Source organism: Phalacrocorax aristotelis, chromosome 1 (assembly GCF_949628215.1).
Source record: "Phalacrocorax aristotelis chromosome 1, bGulAri2.1, whole genome shotgun sequence".
In the NCBI taxonomy this organism is placed as follows: Eukaryota; Metazoa; Chordata; class Aves; order Suliformes; family Phalacrocoracidae; genus Phalacrocorax; species Phalacrocorax aristotelis.
Window position 1 is genome coordinate 101414268 of NC_134276.1, and position 26049 is coordinate 101440316.

General features: G+C 42.1%; 1 protein-coding gene across 3 annotated transcripts; it reads right to left on the reverse strand.

Moving 5' to 3' along the window:
- Positions 1-6661: 6661 nt before the first annotated feature.
- On the reverse strand, positions 6662-24723 carry CHAF1B (chromatin assembly factor 1 subunit B). Of its 3 annotated transcripts, none has more exons than XM_075100033.1 (14): positions 24621-24723; positions 23672-23802; positions 21373-21505; positions 20509-20626; positions 19496-19599; positions 17170-17266; positions 15372-15456; positions 14277-14370; positions 13585-13654; positions 13394-13485; positions 11754-11916; positions 10183-10605; positions 8748-8839; positions 6662-7628 (listed from the first exon to the last, which is right to left on the reverse strand). In XM_075100033.1, exons 2-14 carry the CDS (start codon positions 23795-23797, stop codon positions 7507-7509), a joined length of 1719 nt encoding a protein of 572 aa, XP_074956134.1. In that variant the 5' UTR covers positions 23798-23802; positions 24621-24723; the 3' UTR covers positions 6662-7506. The 3 variants fall into 3 exon arrangements, with proteins under 3 accessions (XP_074956134.1, XP_074956123.1, XP_074956114.1); XM_075100022.1 differs by lacking the exon at positions 24621-24723 and adding an exon at positions 24477-24614 and having other exon boundaries at positions 20509-20572; XM_075100013.1 differs by lacking the exon at positions 24621-24723 and adding an exon at positions 24477-24614.
- Positions 24724-26049: the final 1326 nt, after the last annotated feature.

Below are 26049 nucleotides of genomic sequence, written 5' to 3' on the forward strand. Positions count from 1 at the left end.
GTGTTGGAGCACCTGCAGCCTGAGCACCGGAGCACTCAGGCAGCAGGGCAGGCAGGGGCAGGCTACGCCGGTGGGAGGCTCAACGGGTCACGGAAAAATTATTAGACTGCATGAAGACCTTCTCATGCATGGAAGAGGGAGGGAGGAGAGCAGAAAGAGCAGTGGCAGAGAAAAGGCCACTCAGCAAAGGCCTGAGCAGCCAGGTCAGGGCAACCTTAGCACCAACAAGAGAGAGCACCACCTCTCCGCAACAAGCAGCTCTGCCAGCTCCCCAAAGAAACAGCACTAAGAAAATGGCAGCGCCCCAAAACCTTGCACATGAGGAAGAACAGACCTGCTGTGCGGGGCTCTGGTCCAGTCAGGGAGAATGATAATTGGTACCAAATGTGGGGATTTTGCTTCAGAGCTTATTGGCAGCATAAAGGCTGCCAAGGAAGGGCTGAGATCTCCTGAGCGGGATTGTCTAGAACAAGGAAGGGAGCGGGCGAAAATACCTGGTGAATGTAGTACTGTCTTGTACCTTGAATGCTCTTTGCTTGGTAGGCTTTTCTCAATACCAACAATCACGTCAGTCCATTAAGACTGCTAGGACCTTTAGCTGGTTGCTCCCACAGCCAGAAGTTCTGCTTGGTGTGTGCAGCAACCTGTGGGTATGTGCCACCTCAAACCAGGACGCTGGCTAATCAAAGGTCAATTGCTTGGAGAGTCTGCGGTGCCAGCTCCTGCCGGAAAGCCTTCAAGACTTGCCTGACATGCTGCTGCTGAGTGGAGTAGAACAGGCTGTGCTGTTTCACAGCTGGCAGCACTGAGGACACCTCTTGACTGAAGTCAGTCTGTTGTATTTTCCTCCTGAAAGAACTCTTTCCTGTAGAAGCTTATTCTCACGTTTTCTTTTCACCAAGTAGAAAGAAACAAAAAATAATCACTTTTTAGGGCTAAAAAGATATGAAAATGATGAGGAATGTCTTTAAGTAGACATAAGTCTGAAGTAGAGGTGAGTTTCTGCCTAGTTTGCTTAGTTTTGGGGAATGCTGTCACCTGCTGGCAGGAGACTGCAAAACTAAGAGTTTTGTGGCAAGAAAAGAGCCTTCCCATTCCAGAGGAAAAAAACCCCAATAATACAACTATAACCCAACCTGGAAAACTAGGTGCTCTTGGGTAAGGATCGCCACTGGGCTGAGTGTCCTGCACAGGAACTCCCAATGACACTGAACTCCTCCTTCCCTTCCACCTACCAGGCTGTCCGCACTCTTGGCTTCCCATCCACTTCTTTTTCCCAAATGGCAGTTTCTTCTTTAGTTACCCACTGCCAAATATCTCTCTACATCCCAGCACAAAAAAATTAATCCACACCAGTAACTTTTTCTCTCCCAGCTATTCCGATTTCTACCTATATCCTCCTTCTCCTTTTTAACAATAAAGGCCCTTTCCCACCTCTCATGTGGCAAAGTAAAAATCAGGAGGTACCACTGGGTAGGAGCACTGTCGCACATCTGCCTGACCATGATTTCCTTTTTGGACTCAGAGTGCACAGGGAGTACTTACAGATTTGGGGCTGCTACAAATGTCTTTCTGCCTGTTGTTCTAAGAGCTTTGCCCTCGTCCCAGGGAAATGCCGAGGGATGAGAGTCCAGCTGGTAACCTCAATGCCTTGTGGGTACTTCCACTTCGTCCAAAGAAGAGCTTGAAGTCTGGAGAAGATACTCACTGCTGTTCCTCGTCTGTCAAACAAGATTTGAAGTAGCACATCTCCTTTATTTGCCCAGACATACCTGTATGTTTGCAAAAATCATTATACTGTCAGAAGCAGAAGGGAGATTCCATTTGTGAGAGATATTCACTGAACTGTGAGGTGACTTAGAAGTGGACTGGTAAAACAACCACTGTTTCCATATAGTTATTCATATTAAAAAGCTGTACCTTCTGTTTGTAGGAGCCTTTAGATACTGACAGAACAGTACTGCTCGACACAGCAGTCCGCAGCCTCTACTTATCACAGCATGGTTTGGGTTGGGAGGGACCTTTAAAGATCATCTAGTCCAACCTCCCCCCCTTAGTGCTTCTGAAAATCCTGCCCTTGTATGCTATGTTTGGGAATGACCTCTCTCCGGTTTTGTATGTGCTCGTAATAGTGATTTGTCTACATAAATTCCACAATAGAATTTGCTATTGCCATGTAGCAATGAACTAGGTCCTTTCAACTGTGACAGAAAAATCATTTATAGTAGCACGAAGCAGAGAGTGGTGTGAAAAGTAGATAGGTTTCATACAGCAAATCCTGTTATCAGGTAACCTATGATACCATGCATTATCATGTAACCCCACTCTGCCTCTTCTTCATGATCCTGCAACTGCTGTAGCAGAAAACACACATGCAATAGAATTACTTGGTAAGCCTGTTTTCCTTTATAAGAAATGAAGTTTATGTAGACATAGAGAATGTGCATACACGATACAGAGATTCTGGTTTGGATCCACAGGCAAATACCAACCAAATTTTGACAAAAAGGCAGTGGTTAAATAATTACAAGATGCATTAATATAGGTAGCTGGCTAGAAGAAAAATTAAAACTAACATCAATAGTACAGGAGCATGATGTCTCGCTGTCTAAAAATTAATCATTATTACACACCAGAAAGTCTTTCCAGGAGCAAGACATCTAAGAAGTTGCAAAATCTATTTGAAACCCCTAGTGCAATCACCTATATATCCATATAAAACAAGGCCTCACTAGTTCAGCAGCTCACAGAAGTGTTTGGTTTTTAAGGTGGTACGTCCACATGTTTTTGCTGAGGAGCAAGAGATCCTCGTGACTTTAATTAGTAATAACAATCGAAAAGTCATCATTGACTGGGCAGCAGTAGCCTGACACACGGTGGAAGCAGCAAGAAGTGTCCTTCCAGGCAGGAATAAAAAAATGACACAGGAGTGGTACACCTTTTTTGCTCTTGCACACAGAACAGATTTCATGTGTGAGGATTGCTTGCATGTTGCCCTTACCCTTGTCACCCTCCACGGCCACTCTCCCCTAGACACCAGCAGCTTTGTGTGACTCTGCCCTCATCTTTTTCATTTCCTTTTAATGGGCTGGGAGACAAATAACATGGCAGTGCAACCTTTTAAAACGGGTTAGGACAGATAACGATACAATTTTATATGGACATACATGATTAACTGGTTTTTGACGTACAGGTGGGGCACGCAAACATTTTTCTCTTCTTTTCTCCCAGCTCCCGCCCAGAGCAATAAGTTCTAACGCTGGTGGTGGCAGCAGCAGTTCCTGGATGTTGAAATACTTTGTGTACCTGTAACAATCTGTGTATCACAACTTGGGAACTCATGGCAAGACAATCGAAAGCTGGCTGAAGCTGGAGTGTATACTAACCAAATGGTCCACAGGCCCCTCCCATTCCCTCTTCAAAGGGATTTTCAACAGAAATGATGCTTAAGACATTCTTGGAAAGTTCAGGGCTGAGTGTTTAGGTTTAGCATTTTACATCTCCCAACAGAGAAAGGATATCATGGTATGGACTTACTTTCCTTAGTCAATTATAAAATGTCACTCACAGGAAAACAAACCCTGCCCCCTTAGTAGGAAACTTGTAGAAAAAAAAAATTTATATGGTGATAACATACATTGGCTGTATAGATTCACCTACAACTCGATTTTGAAAAGAAAACTGTTTTCTTTCCCTTTCCTGCTGCCAGTAGCAATTTTTCCCCATAGCCCCGGGAAAATGAATCCTGTGAGGAGAGCGACCTCCAGCGGTTGCTCTGCACTTAGTTTCTACGCATGGTCTCGTGGTTTGCGCTTCTGCAGCCTGGGTTTTTCTCAGCCCTTCACTGAATTTACAGAAAAAGGCACATGCTTTAAGGTAACAAACAAACCATTTTTCTGACATGGAAAAACAATTACACATACATTTAAATAAGAAAGTATGCAGAACTGGGACATCAGAGATGACCTTTTATAAGATCTACTACCAACACAGGGAAGTAAGTACATTTAAGACATGCCAGAAAACCAATCTGAAAAAGGGAAAGGACCACTTGCCTGTAACTTGAACTCTCTGAGACACATGGTCCACATAGATATTTACACTACCAGACAATACAGAAGACTTTATCTGTGCAGCAGCCATAGTGGATGTGTTCACTCCCCACCCTTCATTACGCTTCATGCACCTATGCAAAATCCATGTGATTCTGAGGAAGGTGGGAAGAAAGGGCACACGAAGACCACATATCTCAATGGACTCCCATGACTGGTAACTTCTTCATCTAAAGTGTTAAATCACTTGCTCATTCAAACTATGTCAAACTGGAAATTCCAGCATTCACACAATCACAGAATGAGTGAGGTTGGACAGGACCTCTGGAGGTCATCTGGTCCAAACCCCCCTGCTCAAGCAGTCCTGTCAGCCTAGAGCCTGGGGAAACGATGTTGTGTGACTCTGCTCCTTTTTCTGCTCCTTCGCTTTTGCAGGGGACTGGCCTGTGGGACACTGACATACACTGATGTACCAAATGCGCTGATGGACACAGGGCTTGGACACTCAAATTTTGAGAGTCCCATGGTTCCCTGAGTTTAACAGCAATTTGCTGCCTCTTATAGAAGTTACTTCTATAAGTCCAGCTCCCTCTTAGTGCTGCAAGGTCGAAAGACACAGATTGGGCATTTTTCCATAATGCTATCTCATCAAGATAGTATAAGCAGGATAACAGCCCTTGGAGTGGATGAGATCCTTACAGAAGACACTGACCAAAATGTGACCTAAGATGACAACACCTACACCATGTTCACAGCTGGAATATTAAACAAGGTCCATTTGAAGTACAAACACTTCAGCTGGCCAATTAAAAATATCATTTAAGTCAAACCAGGACTAAAGGGTGCCCTTGAAAGAATTATGTCCATGGAATACACCACCTTACAAAGCAGTAAATAGAAAGAGTGCTGGGTACGTTCTGTCTTGGAGCAGAACCTAGTGCATGACTGAGAACATAAACAGGGTGAGAGTAGTTTTCAGTGTCTTAAGTATGAATGTTATGTGGGGATCGCCCCTTGCAGACTGAAACAGAGATCACAAAACCCAGGAATCTACAGTTCTGACTGTCACAGAATAAAAGATAGTAATTTGTTATAGGAAGAATGGCATGCATTTATAGAAAAAGGTTAAAAACCTAGTGCCATATAAATTTGGCAACAAAGTAGTAAGGAACAGAATAAACAGAGAAGTAGGAAACCACAGTGGCAAGAGATAACCAGAACTAAAGGAAAGAAAAAATCCTATTAGGGAAGACGAAATACCAGGTAGAGCATTCTGTCAGATATCATGATGTGGAAAACTCCAGATGGAAGCAGTGGAAGCCACATCAAGCTTACAGCTACAATTAGATTGCGAGGCAGAGCAAAAATAAGCTAAGCAACCGTATAAACAAATGTGGATGTCACCTGAATGGTTATGGCATGAAATAAAGATGAATACCCTGGCAATTAATTGCATCTGAAGACTGAAGACCACAGAGAGCAGGTGTGCCAGTAACACTAAAACAACATACGTAACCTACTAGTTTTCAACAGAAAGTCGTTTACATTGAAATTTACTGGGGTGGGGAAGACAGAGATTTTCAAATACCTACCAGGATAGCTTTGCAATTAGTATTTAAAGTGTAAGTTTCAATTCAAAGGATCCTTTGCAGTGCAAAAAATGAAACACTGTGATACTGTACTAAGTGTTGTCCCACAGAAAGATGAAATACCAGTATCCTTATAACTCAAACTGGACAAAACAAAGTAGCAAGTCCAGCAATGCATGTCAGTTACAAATATCTGCTTTAGCTATTAATTCAGATAGATCTACAAACTTTAATTCAGGTATCTCTATAAAATTCTGGGGGAAAAGCAGTTTTAGATGCAGCTTTGCTTCATAATTAAGTCTTCATACTCCTCACTAGAAGAAAACCCAGGTTTGGGTAGGTCTAATGAAGCTTCATTCTCACCTCAGTGGTTGAAAGCAAAGATACAGTTAGCTTCCTACAACCCTTTTCTTATTAATTTCTGTTGAAATTGAACTGTAGGAAACATACACCATTTGCTTGAAACACTCTGCCATAGCTACTTGTTAATATTTCCTCCTTATATTTTTATGAATCACTTCTGAAACCCGTGTATTTCTGGTTCTCTAAAGTATTAGTTCACTTTCTTAGGAACTGAGAGAAAACAAATACTAAGCAAATTACACACCTCAAATCCAACCAAATCCAGGGAAGAATGAAAGTCAAAGAGCTTTAATCTGAATTGCAGCTTTCCCCTCCTGTGTGCTATGGAACTTCAAATGATAGATGAATAGGCTAAATCACAAGAAAAAAATCTGTTTAAAACTTCTACGTGCTATTATCAGCTAGAATGACATTTTAAGAATTACTTACTTTTTAAAAACAAGTACATGATGTTAAAGAAAACGAAGTGGACAAGCTCCAAATACTGTATCTGAGCATTCTACTTCTAGAGGCTGTGTCTGCCCACCATAGAAAATCAAGTTCAAGTGTAGTGATTTTCAAATATTTTGGTCTCATTGCTTTCAAACTGCATGTCTTAGTTCAATTATATCGCAAGTATTAAATGCTAAAAAGAAGTGAACTTTTAGAAGCTTAATATACAGTGGATTTATGTTTTATTGGCTGAGGGTTTTAAGATTTGGAAAAATTAAACGGGGGAAACTTCGAATGTATATGCTCAAATCCTGCTACCTCAGAAAATGTCATGTCCGCATTTTTCTAAAACTCAGAAACTAAACTATTAAAAACTTTCTTCCACTGTTTAATGCTTGTAACAGGTCTTCAGAGGGTCTCTTCCTTTTGCTTTCTTGTTTCTTGCAGTTACAAGTTCTGATTTGTTTCAATCCAATCAGTCATATTATATGTTGCTGCACTCAGGGCATGTGAACATCAGCTCCCATTCCACATGTACAGGAGAGCATGAATTATTTGGCACACTGCTAAGCATATAAGCCAAGATGCTTGAATGAAATTGTTGGGGGTGTTTTTTGTTTGTTTTGGTTTTTCTTTCATCTTAAACCACATTAAAACATTATGATTAAGTCCTTAGAAATTCTATTCTTTTGCCAACAGGTTGCTGGAAGACGTAATACTTTCATAAGCATCAACTTCGGGACTTTGATGGAGACTCTTAAGTTACTGTATGGCTTTTCAATACCCATATTTCCCTGATTTCCTTAAGCTGTGGCACTTCTGGAAGAATGCTGTCTTCAAGAAGTAGAAGCGCACTTAAAAGTCACTTCCCAACTATTTCTTCTCCTGCAAAGCTACATTCCTGAAATCTGCATCTTCTACTGCCAGCTTCTTTCTCCACAGCACTACATCAAATATGCATATGGTACTTTAATCATGAATTGAGACTTTAACATTTGCAAATAGAAATGCACTCTCAGATATGGCTGCATTGCCTTCAGACTGTGAAGAGTCTACTAAAAGCTTAGCCTTTATTTGTTTGAATCGCAGCTGATCTGATCTTCAGCAGATGTAGAAAGAGACATTTCCTCAGTCCTAGGACGTTTCGATGCTGGGGGATTTTGAAGACTCTCATCAGATGCTAATGGCCTCTCTGAAACAGGCAGACAGGAAAATAATTTAGGCTAAGTAAATCCAGATTAAGAAAGTAAACTGGTTTGCTGAATTCACAAACAATTCAGCACTCACCAAAAAACCTAAACCAACCCTGGTTTCAGAGTCCAGCATCTTGAAACAATGATGTGCTGAAAGCACAAGGGTCTTTAAAACTCAGCTGTAGGACCCGGAGGACATTACATCCAAGTGAATTTACTCTTCTTGGTTTCAGTGTCAGCTAATGCATCCATTACTATAAAAACTGTAGTGATGTACTGTCACATAAGCAGCTGCCCAAGAACAATGGCAGCAAGAACACATTTCATATTGTCAAAAGCACCTTTCAAACTGTCGTGGTTCAGCCTCAGCTGGCAACTGAACACCACGCAGCCGCTCGCTCACCCCCCCACCCCTGTGGGATGGGGAAGAGAATCGGACGAGCAAAAGAACTTGTGGGTTGAGATAAGCACAGTTTAATGATTACAATAAAATGATAATGATAAATTATTATGATAATAATGACAATAATGTTAATACAATAAAAGGGAAAAGGAAGGGAAAGGGAAAACAGGAAAAAAAACACGGAAACACAAACGATACAACCGCTCACCACCCGCCGACCGACGCTGCCCGTCCCCGAGCCGCGATTGCTCTCCCCTCCCCCGGCCAGCCCCTCCCAGGTAGCATACTGGGCATGACGTTACATGATATGGAATATCCCTTTGGTCAGTTTGAATCCGCTCTCTTAGCTGTGCCCCCTCCCCTCCCAGCTTCTTGTGCACCCAGCAAAGCATGGGAGGCTAGACATGTCCTTGACTAGTATAAGCGCTACCCAGCAACAGCCTAAACATCTGTGTGTTATCTCAACAGGTTTTTTTTTTTTCCCCATGCTAATTTCAAAGCACAGCACTATACCAGCTAGAGTGAAGAAAATTAACTCTATCCCAGCTAAAACCATGACACAAACACACCCTGACAATGAAGAAACTTTAGAATCTGCAACTAGGCTTAGGTTTGTGCCTGATTGCGCTTGTGTTAAGCTTATAACAGGAGCCTATCATGGAAAGAACTGACTGGCAAAAGACTTTGCTAGATATTAGTAGCCACAAAAGCTTACCATGTTCCTGTTCTGAGGAAGGAGGTAAAGGAACTGTATCTGTATTTGCAGAGGCTGGCATATCTGGCTTCAGTGGAATCAAGTTTACTCTCCTTTAAAAGAGCACAAACAGTTCAACTGCTTTAAGGACATCATTTCCACAAATGTTTTATTTAAAGATTTACTTCAGATAGAAGCAGTTAAATTTAAATGTAGTTTAAAAATATTTTACTATGATTTTTTACTTCTCGTCATATGTTGAACAGAGCATTTTTAGAAGTACTTTAAAGACCAGTAGTGATCTTTTCTACCAGAAAGTACTTTTGCATATATATGGCACAATGCTTGATATTCACCTTCAGAGCACAGTACCCTGGTCAAAAATTTTAAAATTAAGACTGGCTGTAAAGGCAAGGATTTTAACCTGTTTCTTGGCACTTGGTAAGGCTCCCTAGCCCTGTCCATATTAACAGTTTAGATTCATAAAACTCTAGGGAATTCTTTTGCCCACTGAGGTCTGCTAAATCTCATGCTACTACAAGATGACTGTCATGGCATCATCAGTTGATATGATTAAACACAGTTTCTCTCTCTCACAAAAAATAAAAAGATAAATTAACTCCATCAGTCACCTCACCCTCCAGGCAAAAGTCAGTTTCAACCACCTATAACCCTTTGACTTGTTAGTTCCAGTACAGATGAACATTGGTGTGTAGAGGGCTATCATGTCCAAGATTTTTCTTTGCGGTTTTTGATTAAATCCACTATCCTGCTTTGTTGGTCACCACTTTCTCCTTAGTCACCTACTAACTGAAACATTCCTATGAGAGGTTACAATAATCTCCTCTAATTATAAAATAGCCTTGTTTTGCTGACAAGGTCTAAATCTGTAATTGCATGGCTGTCTCCTTACTGTTGCACACCAGCTCAGGATCTCATATTGCAGGCTTCTGACAATCTATATGGACTACAGGCAACTTCTATAAACCTAGATGTCCACCTTAGGGGGCAACCTCCTCCATCAATGCATTAAGCCCCACACCCATGACTGTGCACACTGAGAGCTTGTCCAGACTTGTACTCTTTACTTCCTAAAATATTCCTTGTCAGAAGAGTCTTTACATAGCTCTTGTCTGCTGAATGTTTCAGGTACCATCTTTGTATAGAAAACGGGACCAGAAGACAGACGCCATATGGACAAGATGAAACCATCAGGTTAACTTTGCTACTGCTCACATTTCAGACAGAAATATAAAAGCTGTACATTTAGGATTCAGGAGACATTTTGACCTTTCAGTTGCAGTACAGCTAGAACAAAAAGTTCCACATCAAGACAGCTAAAACCAAGACACAGGGCTGGGAATTTATGTCTAAATCCCAATCCTTTAAATGTAGCAGAAGCACAGCTTGCCCAGGCCTTCATAGTTATGACTGGAAAAGGCAATATGAATCTCACCTTGGTGTTCTGCTCCATGCTTGTAAAGTGTTGAGAGTAATCCTCCTGGGCTGGTTTACTTTAGTGCTCTGGCTGGCTGGCTGGCTGATTTTCCTCTCATCTGAGGATGAGACTGGAACATTTTTTATGCCAACAGGTGTGGAAGACAAGTCCTTACCGGCAGCTGTGGGTGTTCTGGCTTGGAGGGTGGGAGTGCTGGGATCGGTGGCCCTGCTGTGAGGAGTCCCCTCTGTCAGCCTAGAGCCTGGGGAAATGACTTTGTGTGATTGGCTCTTCTTCACTTTCTTCTCTGTTGCACCAGAAGTCCTGACATTTATCTGTGGCTTCTCCTTCAAAGGTATTCCCAGTTCGTCCTTCTCAAACGTAACAAATGAACAGTATCCATCCGTGGAAGAAATAGCAAGAAAGGCTCCATCGCTGGACCTATTTGTGATTTAGATTTTGCCATTAAGAGGAAAGATCAGAACTTTTCTTCAACCCTCACTCCCTTGTCTATAACACATGCTGTACCTGTCTTTTCCTCCTCCCTCCCCCAAGTACATGTATACATTTAAACAAAACTGCAGTCAAGTGAAAGACACCCAATCCAAATGAACAAAAAACCTTCAGTTCTGGCCTTTGCATCTGCTTTAATGTCTCTGGTGTTGTCTGTGATCACCTGTAATATGCTGCTCCAGCACCTGCATGCACTTGAGTACGACCAAAGTATGGTTCAATTTCAGGTAAAAAAATCTTCAGCCACAGTCTCTGAAATATTGCTGAACTCTCCTCATTCAGACCAGCAGAGCAGTTCAAGCTCCTTGGCTGTGCGCCTTGTGCTGTGTAGAGCCAATGCTCAGAATCACTACGGTGCTCACCTGAATAGGACCTCAGTGCTCATTTCACCAAGTAATGTCTATCACTGATTAAAACCACTTGATTTTCTACCCTCTCCACTCCCCTCCTCCTGGCACACAATGGTTTTCAGAGTGTCTGAGCATCAATTATAACTTTTGAAAAAGAGGCCTCTACGTGGTCCTCAGCTTAGGTATACTGGCTAGAAAGGCATGAGAGAAGAAGCCTTGTCCAGCAGAGGGGTGTATCCTGTTGTCAAGACTTGGGTTCAATTTGCAGGTCCAGTTCTGACTCCCCACGTCAAGTCAGATAAATTACTTTACCCCATACATGAAGGATCACTAAGCAGAATCATGCAGATAAAGCAGAATTTGTCCAGGATACAAATACCTGAACTCAGATGATTTTCAAAACCTCAGAGTAACTTCATTATTACTAGTTACACTGCCTGAACAAAGAGTACCTTTGATGGGCACCCAGTACATTAGCTTTCACAAAAACCTTCATCTGCTTGTCCTCAGGGTGCTTGCACCTTGTTTGCCCACTGATAAGAGAACCATAACTCTCCAGTTTACAGGGCAAAAAAGAAGCTGCTTGCTGTTCAGACACTGTGATGAGTGCCACGTGTGTCATAAATGAAACATAAAAATAAAGCAAGACACAAGATGTGCATCACTTCAACATGTAAAAACGACGTTTCCATCACAACAAATCTTAACAATACAGTAATTACTTACCATGAAATGTCACTCAGGGTGTGATAATGTATGTTAGAAACATAACCAAAGGGGAAGGACTGCTCAGTATCATAAAAAAGCACAGAATCTTCTGAAGCAACAGCAAACACCAATCGATAGGGCAGATTAAATAGAGCAGGAGCTGATTTCTGACTGATCTCATCTACAATGCAAAGAAATAAACACACTGAGAATTCTCTCTTGTATTCATGGCAAGGTTGTAACTGCACTAGCTTAGTCACGAATCTAAATAAAGATTTCATTATTAATCAGTATCAAGATAATGGCTGAGAAGACAGCACTTCTATAAAACATAAATTTTAATGTTAAGCGCTAATATTTCTGTTGCCTGAAGTTTGTCCTCTATTGTCTTAGCTTGATAGAGAGATCGGCAGAAGTTAAGTTTTGTCCATCTGGACTGCTATTATTTTGTTTTGTAAAGTTTGCCATACATTTGCCAGCTGAAATTTTTCAGCATATTTATATGCACTTCAGTATCAAAGTCCAAACAAACACAGCTTAGGATATAGTGTAAATCAAGGTCAGGACAAATTTATAGATTACATTATATTCTGTATGACTCAGTCAAAATAATGGATTTAGCTCTATTTATGTTGTCTTGGGTTCACCTCCTAGCTAGTATTATCATTGCAACATTCTTTCTTTGTAAGGGTAGATTATTCCAACTTCCACTGGAAGCCGAGTGCTAGCCAGCTGCTTTGAGGAATTCCTAGTATACAGAGCTCCCAATGAGCTCTACAATGATTATGGAAGCTATGCACTGAAACAGACAGGCCATTAACATAATATAAGGTACTCACATCTATAGATTTCAAGACTACTATAGATTTTTCATGTTTCTGGGTGTATGTTGCAGAAACTAAACACTCCATTTAGAGGAGCTACAGAGACCAACAGCAGACACTCATCTCCTCACTTTGCAACACACCATTACAATGGATCTAAAGATTACCCGTTGTTGTGTTCTGTATTTTCATCATAATCTCCAAATCCTCTAAGGAATACTACAAATTAACCCTCTAAAGAAAGGAGCAAAGCTCTGCCACTTCACCAGAGTAAGACCAGTCTTGTTAAAATATAAACACTCCTGGACCCGCTGGGTTCACAAGAAGGCTGGATTTCAATCTCCAGGTAAGTTTTCATGTAACTTCATACAACCCTTTCCCCACCTCAGAACTCCTGTTCTGGCCAGTAACACCAGCACTGCTTCAGGTTTGGCTTCCTTGAACAAATAGCCATGGTTGTTGCAAACTACATCAACTCACTGGTGCTTATGTGATTAGTTGAGAGTAACAGAAAATATTTCACTGGGTTGCTCTAGTGCTAAGCCAAGTTATTTACTTTTACTGACACAAAATGGTTAAAAGTTAAAGAAAAATATTAAACAGTGTTTCTGTAGCCCAAGTGGCCAAGTAAGAACATTTATCCACTTTATCAAATGCTACTCACAAGGCACTTCAGGTGAATTCAGGGTCTTAGAATCAGGAAACAGCTTCTAAGATGTGGTACAACACTATCTTAATGGAATGTTAAAGGCTAGGGCATAAAACAGTAAACAGCCACGTTGGCCTTTTCACATATTTTCTGTAAAATCATACTCCCTGAAGGATTTACAGTACCTTTATTAAATGCTCGTCTCAATTCAAAGTAGACTGGGCAGCAGCGAACAGCAAGCGTTGCCTTTCCAGGACATGGCAGGTGACCCACGGGCCTTTTGTAAAGAATCAGTATTTCAGAAAACAGTATTTCTCTCTCTCTCGCTTTTTTTTTTTTTTTAATAAAAAGATATTTTGATCTTATTAAACTCTACCTTTTAAGATTGTTTCTGGAGAAGACATACGTGGTGTTTGTTACATTTTCGCCTGATTCAACACAGCCAGCTGCAAAAATAAAGGTGAAAACATTACTCACCAAGTCAAAAAGGTACTGAGTACATACTTTATGTCCATAAACATTCTACTTCTCAGGAATTAAGCTTGTCAGTTGGGCAAGAGCTGTGCAACCTGAACACAACTTAAAAAGGCACCTCAAATATTATTTAGTGCTGGGTTTTTTTCCTCTTATATACTTCCCCTTCAAAGCTTCTTTTTGATGTTGCCAGACATCTATAAAAGCAGCGCCTATATAGGCAAATTGATCCTGTCCTTGCAATGTTATTTTCACTGTGACCACAGGATGTTGAGAAAGGATAAGAACAAAGAGAGACCAGTCAAGAGAAACCACTTATTCTTCACTCCTGTTTTAATAGAGCTGTATTGTTGTAATTTACATGTTTCAGTTCAGAAAAATGCCGTAATTACAATTTTTGTCACAGGAGAAAGTTGATGTTCTGGACTGTTAATGGAAGCGTATTGTGAAGTCTCTATTTTCTTCAATAGGAAGAATGAGAAATGGCATAAATGAGATAAATAAGCATCCCCTAGCAGTCTGAAAACAATCTTGATGCACATTCCAACCAGAGCATGAGACACAATGTAAGTTTTAGTACATGTTCTCACATACCTGGAGTGAGTAAATAAGAGCCATCAGGAGTAAAACTGAGCCTGCGGAAAAATGACTTCATGCTGTCATCATGAAACATCCGATAGCTCCTAGCCTAGAACATTGAAAATATGATTGTCTGAAGTGCCATAACCATGTCAGCTAGAATTCAAGTGAGAAAAAACCTCCAGTTGTACAACCCAAACTGATGGAACTTTTAAAATAGAAGATCAACGTCTAAAAAAAAAGTCTCCTTCAAATTCCCTTTCTGCTGTGCTATAAATTCTTCACAGAAAAAGAAGTCCTTGATCCCTCTTCAGTTACTAATCAAAACACTCCTAGAGCAATCACATTAGACCAGTAAACAAAAAATAGTAATAACCTGGAGAACAACATTACTTAACAGTCAACGTAAGAGCCTGTTCCTTAGGCATTTAGTTTTAACTCTAGTATTAGAGGTTTAAAGAGAACTGCTATAATGGCAAATTGCTCTCTCTTGGGCCTGTTCTTTAGCCTCTACAAAACTTACAAATGTTTTCACCAAAAAAAGAAAAGGAATAGAAGGAATTAAAAAGATTATAGCCAGCTTGGAGGTGTTATTTTACTATCACTTAGAACTGTTTTGGAGACAAAAGCTCTTTGTTTTCCCTCTTAGGGTTAAAGAGAATTTCCTAAATTTTCACCAATTCATATTTTTCCTAAAAATCTGACTATCTTTTTGAAAATTTCAGGCTTCTGACTTTAAAACATTATTGCTAGGTATTATCCATTGATAAAGTTACAGCTACTGACAGACATGTTTGAAGTTTTTCCTATTAAGAATTCACTATGCATACTGTTTTTTCCACACTATTTTTAACATTTACATCTAAAGACATTGTGTTACTACTTTCATTAGCTGATCTTGCAAGTGTTCTTTGTCATTTCTGTAATGTTTGACGAAACCTGAAGCAGTCTCTATTTACAAAATGCAAAGGTGAAATAGAGGCAAAAATATCTGACATATGGATTACCTGAGTGGAAAATATTTGCCCCTTTGGTTTCATAGAACAGAACAACTCATATAAAATAGTACCCAGCACATTCTCCAGTACCATTGGTAGCATAACAAAGTACCTCTCCTTCAGCACCTGATCCGGATGGCATCTTGGTAACATTGAATGCTACACGCTTGGTTTGTGTGTTGTATACCCGCAGGATCCTACATGGTGGAGAGCACAGTTAGCTACAAACCGCTTCCTTTCACCCCAAGTTCCACATAGTACCTCACTTCTCAGTCAGGGTTGCCAAATATAAATGACGATCACACATTAATTATAACTCTGTTCACGAGACACCACTGGGAAGACATGTTTTGACGGCTAAATAACCAATGAATCACTGACAGTTATTTGACTTAATAAGGTTTGTGAACTACCAGCATATGCATTCGTGGAGGAATGAGGGGATTAGCAGACAGCAAAGGGCCAAGCCACTCCTACCTGTGCTGTAGTAGCCCTTATGTTCCTGTGGAGTGGGACTCACCTCAAAGACAATTAGCTACATTTCTGTGCTTCAGTTTCCTTGGGAATAAATGAAAACTGGAGTACATCTCTATACAGAACATTGGAATGTTGGAAGTGAGACTTCATCTCACTAAAACAGCAGGTAGCCTAAGCAAACCCAACTGCTTGTCCCACCATCCCCTCCCTTCTACCAGCTCTGACCTTTACTGAGTTGCATTGGCTTGTTAGGCTGACAGAAAAGCAACATAACACAAAAAAACCATCTTTCTGCTGATTTAATGTGCTGAAACAGCTCCACAAAGAGGCCTAGACAGAACTAGTAAAGAGAAAATAGAAGGCGAGGTTGTGGCAGACAGCTTGAGATAGCTGTGGAACTACTGGCTCTGGATGTCATATAGCTAAGCTGGTCTGCCAAAACAGGGAAGAGGACTCACCACCCTGGTCTGGTGAGTTCCCAAGTCGTGACAACTGGCCTGGGCCTGTTAGACCTGCGCACAGAGCCAACACTATTCACTAACCTTGCAGAAAAGTGTCTGAAACCTGAGGGGGTAGGAGATTTCCCCTCTTCAGATTAGTTCATGCCCTCGCTTGTGAATTCACTCCAAGAAAAACTTGGGCAGCATTCCATTACTTGTGTTTCACTGCTGTTCATTTTAATAAAGGCACACAAATCTCACATAACTGATTATCAGAAGGCAGAGGCTCATAATGACCTAGTCGCCATTAACTTACCATTTTTCTGAGCCTATTGCAAATCTTAAATCAAAACTACTTTTCCACTATTACAGCAATTTTCTTTGCAGCGGGTGCCAGATGACATGCATTTATTAGCCAGCTGCGAACCTTCAGAGCAGCACACATGCCCTGAACAGTTTAAGCTCAGCTCGAAGTTCTGACAAGGGCCAAGTTTATGAAGTGTGTGTTTTGCTTTCCCAATGACGTCACTTACAAAACTGTTGGTGATGGAGGGAGCAAGAGGGCAAAATAAAGATACAGAGTGGGAAAACATTTTAACTTATTTCTTAACCTGTTTACATCTTTCTGGACAACAAGGATAAACTTATTAGCTCATTAACAACCAGAGAATGCAGCACTCAAGTAAGTATTCACTGTACTCAAGATGTATTTGCTATCTTTAATAACCAATACCATGAAAACTTATTTCCTGAAGAAAAATTTCTACACAAGTTTATATAAGGTTACTTGCTGCTTAGAGAGCACACTCAGGCTTCAGGAATCAATTACCACAAGCAAAAGATTAACTAAAGTATCATTTTAATTTCACATCAACCTGCTTGCAGAACAATCTGAATAAAATTGAAAAGTCACATTTATCCCATACACTTGCTTTTAGTTCATCCTCAAGTAAGAAAGAACACTAAGGCAAAACACTTAGACCAACAGCTCACCTATCACAACTCAGAGTTGCAATGTACTGGCCTAGAGGATCCCAGGTTATTCCTTGGACATAACTCTTGTGTTCATTTAATATTGAAACCTTCTGTCCTGAAATTACAAACAGTTTCCAGATTCTAAATTCAAATGTGTTTTAAAACATTTCTTCATTTCAGAAATAAAACAAGACAAAACGTTTCAAAACCATTTTTTAAATACACAAACTGTTAACTTGATGGTACTTGATAAGAATATCAGAAATAGTTGCTTTATTTCTAGAACCTACAAGTACAGTAAATTGTGACATGCCAGTTTAAGGCTTGTTCCTTACAAACTATCTCAGCTAAGCAGCTTGGCCTAAGCATTAAACACGCAAGATGAGTATATTTCAAAACCTTTGTAATTTTAAAAACTTTTTTCAGGCAAGCCTAGGTGTTCAACAGCTAACTGAATTTGGCTGAATGTCAAGCCAGAAATTCCAGTGTTAAAACATAACTTTCAGCTGAGGCTAGACAGCCAGGCTCTCCTATCTAGGGCTGTATAAACTCACCCACTCTGCTGAGCAGGCAGTGAAAAAAATATACTACACACGTACTGACTGACACTTACACATGGGCAGCTTTCAGCAACAATTCTACAGCAGTGCTAACTCACATTCTTCCACAGCTTACTCTGTCATGAAGATCTCTCAAAAACATCAGCTCCCTGACCTTACTGATGTTCTACAGCTGAATGTCTCAGATCCAAACCAGTGTGATGAGGTAAAGCTACAGATAATTTCATTAAATACTTTGTTTTGAATACTAGGAACAGAGGTATTTCTTCTATTTGTACAGTGTTGCTTTGTTGCAGAGATACTATAAGCTGACAAGTTTCAAAGACAATAGCTCTTCAAAAGGATTACACTAACAGGGTTGAGGCCATGCTGCGTAATACCAGAAGCCCGTCTGTTGCAGTATTCTGTCTCAGACAGTGGCCGACAACAGATGCCAGAGTACAAGAATAGAACAAACATGTAATAATATTTCTACATGATACCCTGTAAGTTGCCAACAGTTTGTACCTCAAGGACTTCTTAAGCCAGTGACTTTCTCTTTGTACTAAACAGCCTGATGGATTTTTACTATTGATTTTCTTCCAGCCATTTTTTTTTAAACCATGCAATATTTTAACCTGGGTATTACTGGAAGCTATCCTTGAAACTCTTTTCCTTCAATGTACCTACAGCTTCAATCACAAAGCCTATGTTTTCCAGTAATGGCTTCTTACTTCCAACTTACTAGTTGTGTCTCTGCCTAAGAGACACAAAATGCCCTCCGTGGCATTAACTGCATGCTAAAAGAAAGCAGTGAGAACGGAAGACGTTACATGAAAGTAATGATTCAGCCTTCAGAGGCCATCCAGCTTTTTAAAGTAATAAGTCTAATAGATATGTCCCTTTAAAGCTGTTACAAGCAGTCCAATATGCAAGAGACATTTGGTCACAATGCCCCCACATACTTATGCACACAAACTCTTTACTGAACATTCATGTATTTATGGCAAAGACTTTTTGAAAGGAGTGTATGTGACAGTTCGGGTGGGAGACACATTAAGCACCCAAACCACGAACACAAAATATGTCAGCAGCAGAACATCTGTATTTTCATGTGTGTGCGCTGAAAAATTAATCTGGATTCTCCTTTATTTTTCTTAATTAGACACTAAATATTAGAAATGTGAGATAAAAGATTAACTTCAGAGAAAGTCAAGTATTTCCACATTAATTTAAAAGTGAAAGTAATGATTACTCTGCTAATAAGGAAACATTAAGGCACTGTAAAGCAACCTAATCTAGCTGGTTACTACCAGAACCTCTATAGATGGGTCTTTCTTGGAGAATACAGAAGTGTGTTGCTGAATGAAGCCCCCCTCCCTCCAAAAAAACCCCAACCAGTAACATCTTGCAAAACAGAGTCTGCATCTTATACTCACTTCCCATTTTGTACCTAAGTAGTCAGTTACCTGATACCGGTCAAGTTTTGTTTGTTTGTTGGGCTGTGGGGTGGCGCAAGTAACATACAAGCTGCCTGTATAGGAATTTGTGGGGACGGGAAAAAAACAAACAAACAAACAAACAAACAACATTGGATAAAGCTTACTTCATGAATACTCCAAGGTGAAGAGATTACTTATACGCAAATTTTGCTGGCCTTAGGGTATCTTTATATGCTGGGTTATCTGCCTCACAACCCCAGAAGTCTAGCAATTAAGTGGACTGTTCTCTCACAAAAAAAGATGCTTTCAACTTTTTTGGTAAATACCATGAGACAAGACTGGAGCAGCAAGTGTAGCATTTACCTTTAATGACATCCCACATTATAGCTGTGTTATCTACAGAAGCAGATGCCATGTAATTTCCATCCGAGGTCCAACAAATATCATATACGTCTTCTAAGTGGCCTCTAGAATCCAGAGGAGAAGAAACCAATTACTAATTTTTAAATTAACAGCAACAAGTAAGAATAAGTTTTGTACATTTTTAAACTAAAAAAAAAAAGAAAAAAGGGCAAATAATGTATCATTGAAATCAAATGAACAACATGACTTTCAACTTTTACAAAAGACTTCCATATTAAGAAGGCAGAACATTTTAGAAAAGCACATCCTACTTCTACTCAAAATAGGCCTTTTCAACAGTTTTTTCATAGACATTGAAAACACTGTATTTGAAGTAATTTATGGATTTGTACCTAGAGTTCTGCAAGTGAAAGTTTTAGGATTTATACAAACAGAAGATAAAACACTACACCAAAGTAACTAGGAAGTGTCACTAGTCAAGAAAACTTCCCTGCATATTTATGGGTTTCATAAAAGCAGTAAACAAACACCTGAAACAAATGTTGTATAATACATTAGATTTTCAACTATTAAAACAAACCAGTTATAAAATATTGGTCATGCCTCACAGCTATCATCTGGCAAAATTGCATGAATCATTTAATATACTGATGATTTTTGCTTTAATAATGGTCAAAATTTCCACTATAAAGCTAGTAAGTAAAACTTCACATTTACTTTATATAGCGCTGTGCTCAGCTTTAAGTGACTGCAAATCTCAGGAACCAATTTCAGAGCATGTCAGTTATGTCACATAAGTGCCAAATCTTCTGCCTGAAAAGAACACGTAGGTTGGAACTATATATATATAAAAAAAAAAATCTTAATGTACAACAAAAGGATGAATATTAGAGCGAATTTTACACAGCATCGAAGTTCAACATACACTGAACAGAAGACTGTACCAGATTATAGAAGTCATTGGTGAATCAGAAACACTGAACAGAAAACACAGTCATAAAATATCAAGCTACCTTAAAGTTTTAACAACTGTCCAGTTCTCCTTGTTGAGGTGAGCTTCGTCTTCATCCTGAAAAACTAGTGGTTCCGATTCTTTACTATCATTCAGCTTCCACAATAAAATAACAGCATCTGTGGAAGAAATCATATGAAGCTTCTTTCTTTCTCACTCACTGTTTTGTGAATGCATTACATTTAGTTCAACATTATCATTATCTCCTATAAGACACGTGGAAGCAGTTCTTATTTTGTGATGGGGAAAAGTAGGTGCCAGACTGCTTTGGCTTCCAGTGTGAGCTACTGATTTTAATAATTTTTAAAAAATTATTACTTAATTATCTAAATCGAAAAAAAGATTAAGATTTCCAGGTGTAAGATGAGAGTGCTTAGCTTTCAATCTGCTTTTGATTAGGGTTGACTACAGTTCTGCCCTTTGCGCTTTTGAAAAATCTTCCACTAAGACAGGTAACAGTTGGCTTAGTCTCAGAAAGCATGCACCTACCCAATGCTGTCCTTACTGTGACTGAAGAACTCACGTGGCCCTGGACAGACAAGCCTAAATTTACAAATTCTGCCACAGCTTCCAGTATGACACTAGGTAATCCATTCAACCTCCCCATCTGGGAAGTGGGGATAGTAATTACTTTATATCTGGAAAACAGAGCCTCTCAGAAACACAGCCGGTGAGAAGTTACATAGGAACTGCATGACATGCATTAACTAATTATAATTGGAGGACATATGTGAGTCTAAAGCTGCAAATGTCAGAGGGGTACGAACAAGTTCCTGTACCGGGTTTAGGTTTTTTCCCCTCCTTCACTCTCCAGATGCATAAACATAGCTTCTTTATATTAGCTTCATTATGCATTATTACTCACCATCTCCTCCAGATGCTAGGACCTCGCCACTTGGAGAGAAGCGCACTACATTTACTGCTTTGGTATGGCGGGCGAGGTTGGACAAGAATTCCACAATTGCTTTTCCATCTGGTCCTTTCTCCACTTTCCATATCTAGTTACAAAAGCATAACAGGCAGCTTTTAGGAAGAAGATGTAATACATATACACCACGTCAGTAATGCACAATCTACTCCTTGGTCCGACATTCTGAACTTACTATCTGAAACTTTCAGAGCTAAATCTGCAGTGGCACCACAAATATTCCCTCTATGAGCCACAGCTGTGTACAGGGCTTACGTGGCAAGCTTTTGGTAGCTGGGACAGGGGAAAGTCTTCAGGGGTGGCTTCTGTGAGAAGATACCAAAAGCTGCCCCATGTTGGACAGATCCAGTTCCAGCTGTCCCGCCGCTGGCGCCTCTGTGATAACACAGCATAGCAGCTGTGACAGAAGAGTAAGAAAAAAATGTGAGAAATGGCCCTGCAGACACCAAGGTCAGTGACAAAGGAGGGGAGGAGGCGCTCCTGGTGCCAGAGCCAAGATTACCCTGCAGCCCTTGGAGAAGATCATGGTGAGGCAGGCTGTCCCCCTGCAGCCCATGAAGGTCCACGGTGGAGCAGATATCCACCTGCAGCCTGTGGAGGGCCCCACACTGAATCAGGTGCATGTGCCCTAAAGGAAGCTGCAGCCTGTGGAGAGCCTGCACTGGAACAGGCTCCTCGAAGAAGCTGTGGCCCGTGAAGAGGAGCCCACGCAGGAGCAGGTTTTCTAGTAGGAACTGTGACCCTGAGGGGGACCCAGGCTGGAGTGCTCCATTCCTGAAGGCCTGCGCCCTGTGGAAAGGGCCCACGCTGCAGCAGTTTGTGAAGAAGGCCCGTGGGAAGGACCCATGCTGCGGGAGTTTGTAGAGGACTGTGTCTTGCAGGAGGGACCCCATGCTGCAGCAGAGTAAGAGTGTGAGGAAGAAGGAGTGGCAGAGATGTGTGATGAACTGGCCACAGCCCCCATTCCCAGTCCCCCTGTGCTGCCGGTAGGGAGGACGTCAAGAAATTGGGAGTGAAGTTGAGCCCAGGAGGTGGGGTGGGGGAAGGTGTTACACACATACACACATAGCACGCATAGCAGAAATGCTACATCGTTTTTTTTGCATTGGAGCTCATTTACTAAGGAGCACAGAGAAGGTCCCAGGTTGGAACCTTTCTTTACTGCAGGATGAGTTTGAGGAACTGCCTCAAATCAAAAGCTTAGCAAGAGATTTTAGTAAATAAACAAACCCATTTTTTTACAGGAAATCACCACGCCCAGTTACCAAATTGACCTACAGGAACTCAAACATGACATGACCAGCAGTGATGGGTAACCTACTTCATTTCATTCTCAGCTCCAAAAAACAGGGATGCAAATGTGTCATTTTTTTCAGAAGCACTCTAACGGTGACCCAAAAAACTCTGACTACTAAGTCTACCTTCCATACAGAGAAGCTGTTAAAAGAGAATTAAATTTTTAAAATGAGTCAATATATTTCTCTGCAAAGGAAATTGTGCCTGACTTGTCCAACAACTTTATTTAAACAGCCAACTAGCATGCAGATAAAAAGAACGTGGTTTACCGAGTGTACTCAGTTTTCCAAAGCTTTCCAACTAAGGCTAAGGCTTTTAAAGAAACCAAGAGATCACTGAATGATGGGGACAATCCTCATGTGCACTAAGAATCTGGAAGACAGTAAACAATTGCCTGATTTTGCAAAGGTCAATCTTATTGCCACATCTTTTAGGGCTTGTGCTATTCGTCATTTTCAGAAGTGATTCTCAAAAGGATGAACAACTGATTAACAAAGTTTGCCAACACCAACACAAAATTACTTGGGAGAGATGCAAGTGAACATGAGTGAAAAGGGCTGTAGAAAAATGTCATACTGCTGAGCGACTATTTATAAAATGGCATGTAAAATTCAACTTTGATCAACGCAAAGACATCACACCCAGTGGTTTCTCACTAATCTGCAAGACAGCGCCCTAAATTAGCAGTTACTGGTCCGGAATATCACCCAGCAGTCAACGCAGGTAATTTTTTAAAAGTAACAGTTCAACACTCAGCAGCAGAACTCAAGGGCGGCATGCAAGGGGAACTGCCATTCTACATATAGCTGTACAATCCCGCACTCCCTAAACCATCCACCAACAGTGTCATGGACTGGATGATAACCTCATACCTTGGACAACAAGCAATTTCATGCTATGCACACGCTACAAAACTGAAACAAACAGGTTTGAAACTTACACGAACAGCTGTGTCCACACCTGCTGACGCCAGTCGATTGATCTTCCCATCAGCTCCGTGTTGGAAGTCTAAGCTGTACACAGGCTCCTTATTATGCCATGCTATTTCACAAGTGATGACCTTCATATTTGCTAAAGAAAACAGAGCGAATACTGGATAAATTCTTGTTTCTTATGACTAAGGCGATCAAAGTTAGTGCAGATTTTCCAAGCGCCGCTGACAGGTCCCATAACAGTTTCACCTCTGAAACTGACAGAAACATGGTTTAAGGAAGCCCGTTTTTAAGGACTAGGATTTATTACGACTAAAGTTACCGCCTGGGCACCGCATGAGAAGGGTAATAAAGCCACGTTTCTCAGTGGAATTAAACGTTGCAACAGAAGGGGAGGGCAGGGTTACAATGAACAGAAAATCCCAAGGGCAGGCACGGCAGCTCTTCCCTTTCGGCCCCCGGAGCGTGCCCGCCCTACCGCAGCTCCGCCGAGCAGCGCCGGACGGGCACGATGCGCATCCGTCCAGCCCTCGGGGGAGCAGCTACCTCCGTCCCAGCGGCGCAGCCCGGGGAAACCAAAACAAAGGAAAGGCGCGAAGGCCCCGGCGGGGGCAGGAGGAAGGCAGAGGCGCCCCGGGACCGCTAGCAGGGACCGACCCCAGAGCCCCGGGGGCCCCGCACCCCCGCCGCGGGGAACCGGCGGCGCCTCACGCCCGGAGGGGACCAGCTACGCGACACCCACCGCGCTCGCAGGGGTTTCAGCCTTGCGAGCGCCGAGGCTGACTCCCCCTAACTCCCCCCGCCACTTCGTACCGCGGCTTCCCGCCCAGAGAGCCAAGCTCCCGCTGCGGCTCCTCTCCCCGCAGCGCAAAGGGGCCCCAACCGACATTAACGGCCGGCGGGGTGGGAGCCCGCGCGCGGGGCGGGCGGGCGGGCGGGCGCGGCCCCAGCCCCTACCTGCGGCGCCGCGCGGCCTGGCCGAGCTCCAGCGCGCGGGCGCGCCTTTCCCGCCCCGCGCCTGCGCGCGGCCTTGACCGCCGCCGCGGCAGCGCCCCCTGCCGAAGGCGGGAGCGGCGAATGGCCGGTGTCCCGGTAGGCACCGCCTGCTTCCAGCATCACCGCCCCACCTCCCCCCCCCGCCGGCCCGAGCTCCCGCGGACTCGCCCCCGCCGCCTCCGGGGCTGCTGCAGGCAGGTGCTTGGGGCAGCACGCGGAAGCCCTGCCCGCCCCCGCTGGAAAAGCAAAAAGGGTGGCGGGAGCGGGGGGCCGTTGGGGCAGATACAGGAATTATGTCTGCAGCGTGGCCGTTTTAGCTAGGATTTTTGCCTGCATTTTCTTCTGCCTAGAATGTATTTGCCTCGCTCTGCTTCCAATTAAAAAAAAACCACACCCCACAAAAACACCGAAACAAAACTAAAAAAGGCCAAAAGCGCTCCTGCTCCCCAAGAGGAAAATGGCATTGCTGTTTTTGAGATCCCTTTATATTTAGACCTATCAAAGGCCAACCAATCCCCCACAACCCCCCTTCTTTCAAATGCAAACCTTTCCCTTTGAAATAATAAAAAATTAACACCCTTAGAAACTGGCAACCACTTTTCCTTCTCCCTGCACCACCCATGGCTCTGCTGCTTCCCACCTTCTTCCCAATACCAGCAGAGAAAAGAACCATTACTGGCCTTACAATTAAAGCCAAAACTTGTACTCCGAAGGCCTCACCAGTTACTACACTGCCAAACACAACAGCTGCGAAAGCTGAAAAGAACAAATGAAGATTCACTTATATGTGTTAGATTTTTATTATTATTTTTAAAGGAAGAGAACTTCTAACTAGGGGGCAATGAGGATTTCCATACAAGTCGGACTAGGCCCAGCAAGCCAGGACAGCGCAAGTCCTGGTGCTTGCCTTGAAATATCACTTGCACAGCAGAAAGCATGGAAGTACACCCATGTGTTAAACCCAGGAACCTCCCTGAAATTCAGTTAACACATACCCTGGACTGTAACCGTACTACTTTTCCTATAGGCAGAACGCTTCCATACCGGAGTGACCCTTTCCACAACAATACCTTGCAGGCTGCAGTCTCTTCATTAGTTGCCTGTATCAGACAATCCAGTACTGGTCAGGGAAGAACGCTCTGCCTCAGAGCACACAAAAGGCACAAAGATATTTGAAAGACCTTGAGCCTGTCACGGTGGGGAACTGATCAACTTGCCTAAGGGTAAAGAGTCACAAGGAGAGCGGATCAGGCCCGCTCCAAGAGCTTGCTGTCACCCCAAGAGGTAGGTGGTCCCACCTCGCTGCCCTTACCTTCGCATTCCTGTCACTTCTGCCTTAGTACCGCGAAGACAACTCTAACAAGGCCTTGAGAAACAGTTCTGTCCCAAA

Coding starts and splice junctions, on each gene's coding strand:
- CHAF1B (XM_075100013.1), bottom strand. CDS start 24,552: ATGTCGGTTGGGGCCCCTTTGCGCTGCGGGGAGAGGAGCCGCAGCGGG. Junction 20,627..21,372: donor CCTAGCATCTGGAGGAGATG/GTGAGTAATAAT, acceptor TTTCTTCCACAG/ATGCTGTTATTTTATTGTGG. Junction 10,606..11,753: donor ACCCTGAGTGACATTTCATG/GTAAGTAATTAC, acceptor AATCACAAATAG/GTCCAGCGATGGAGCCTTTC.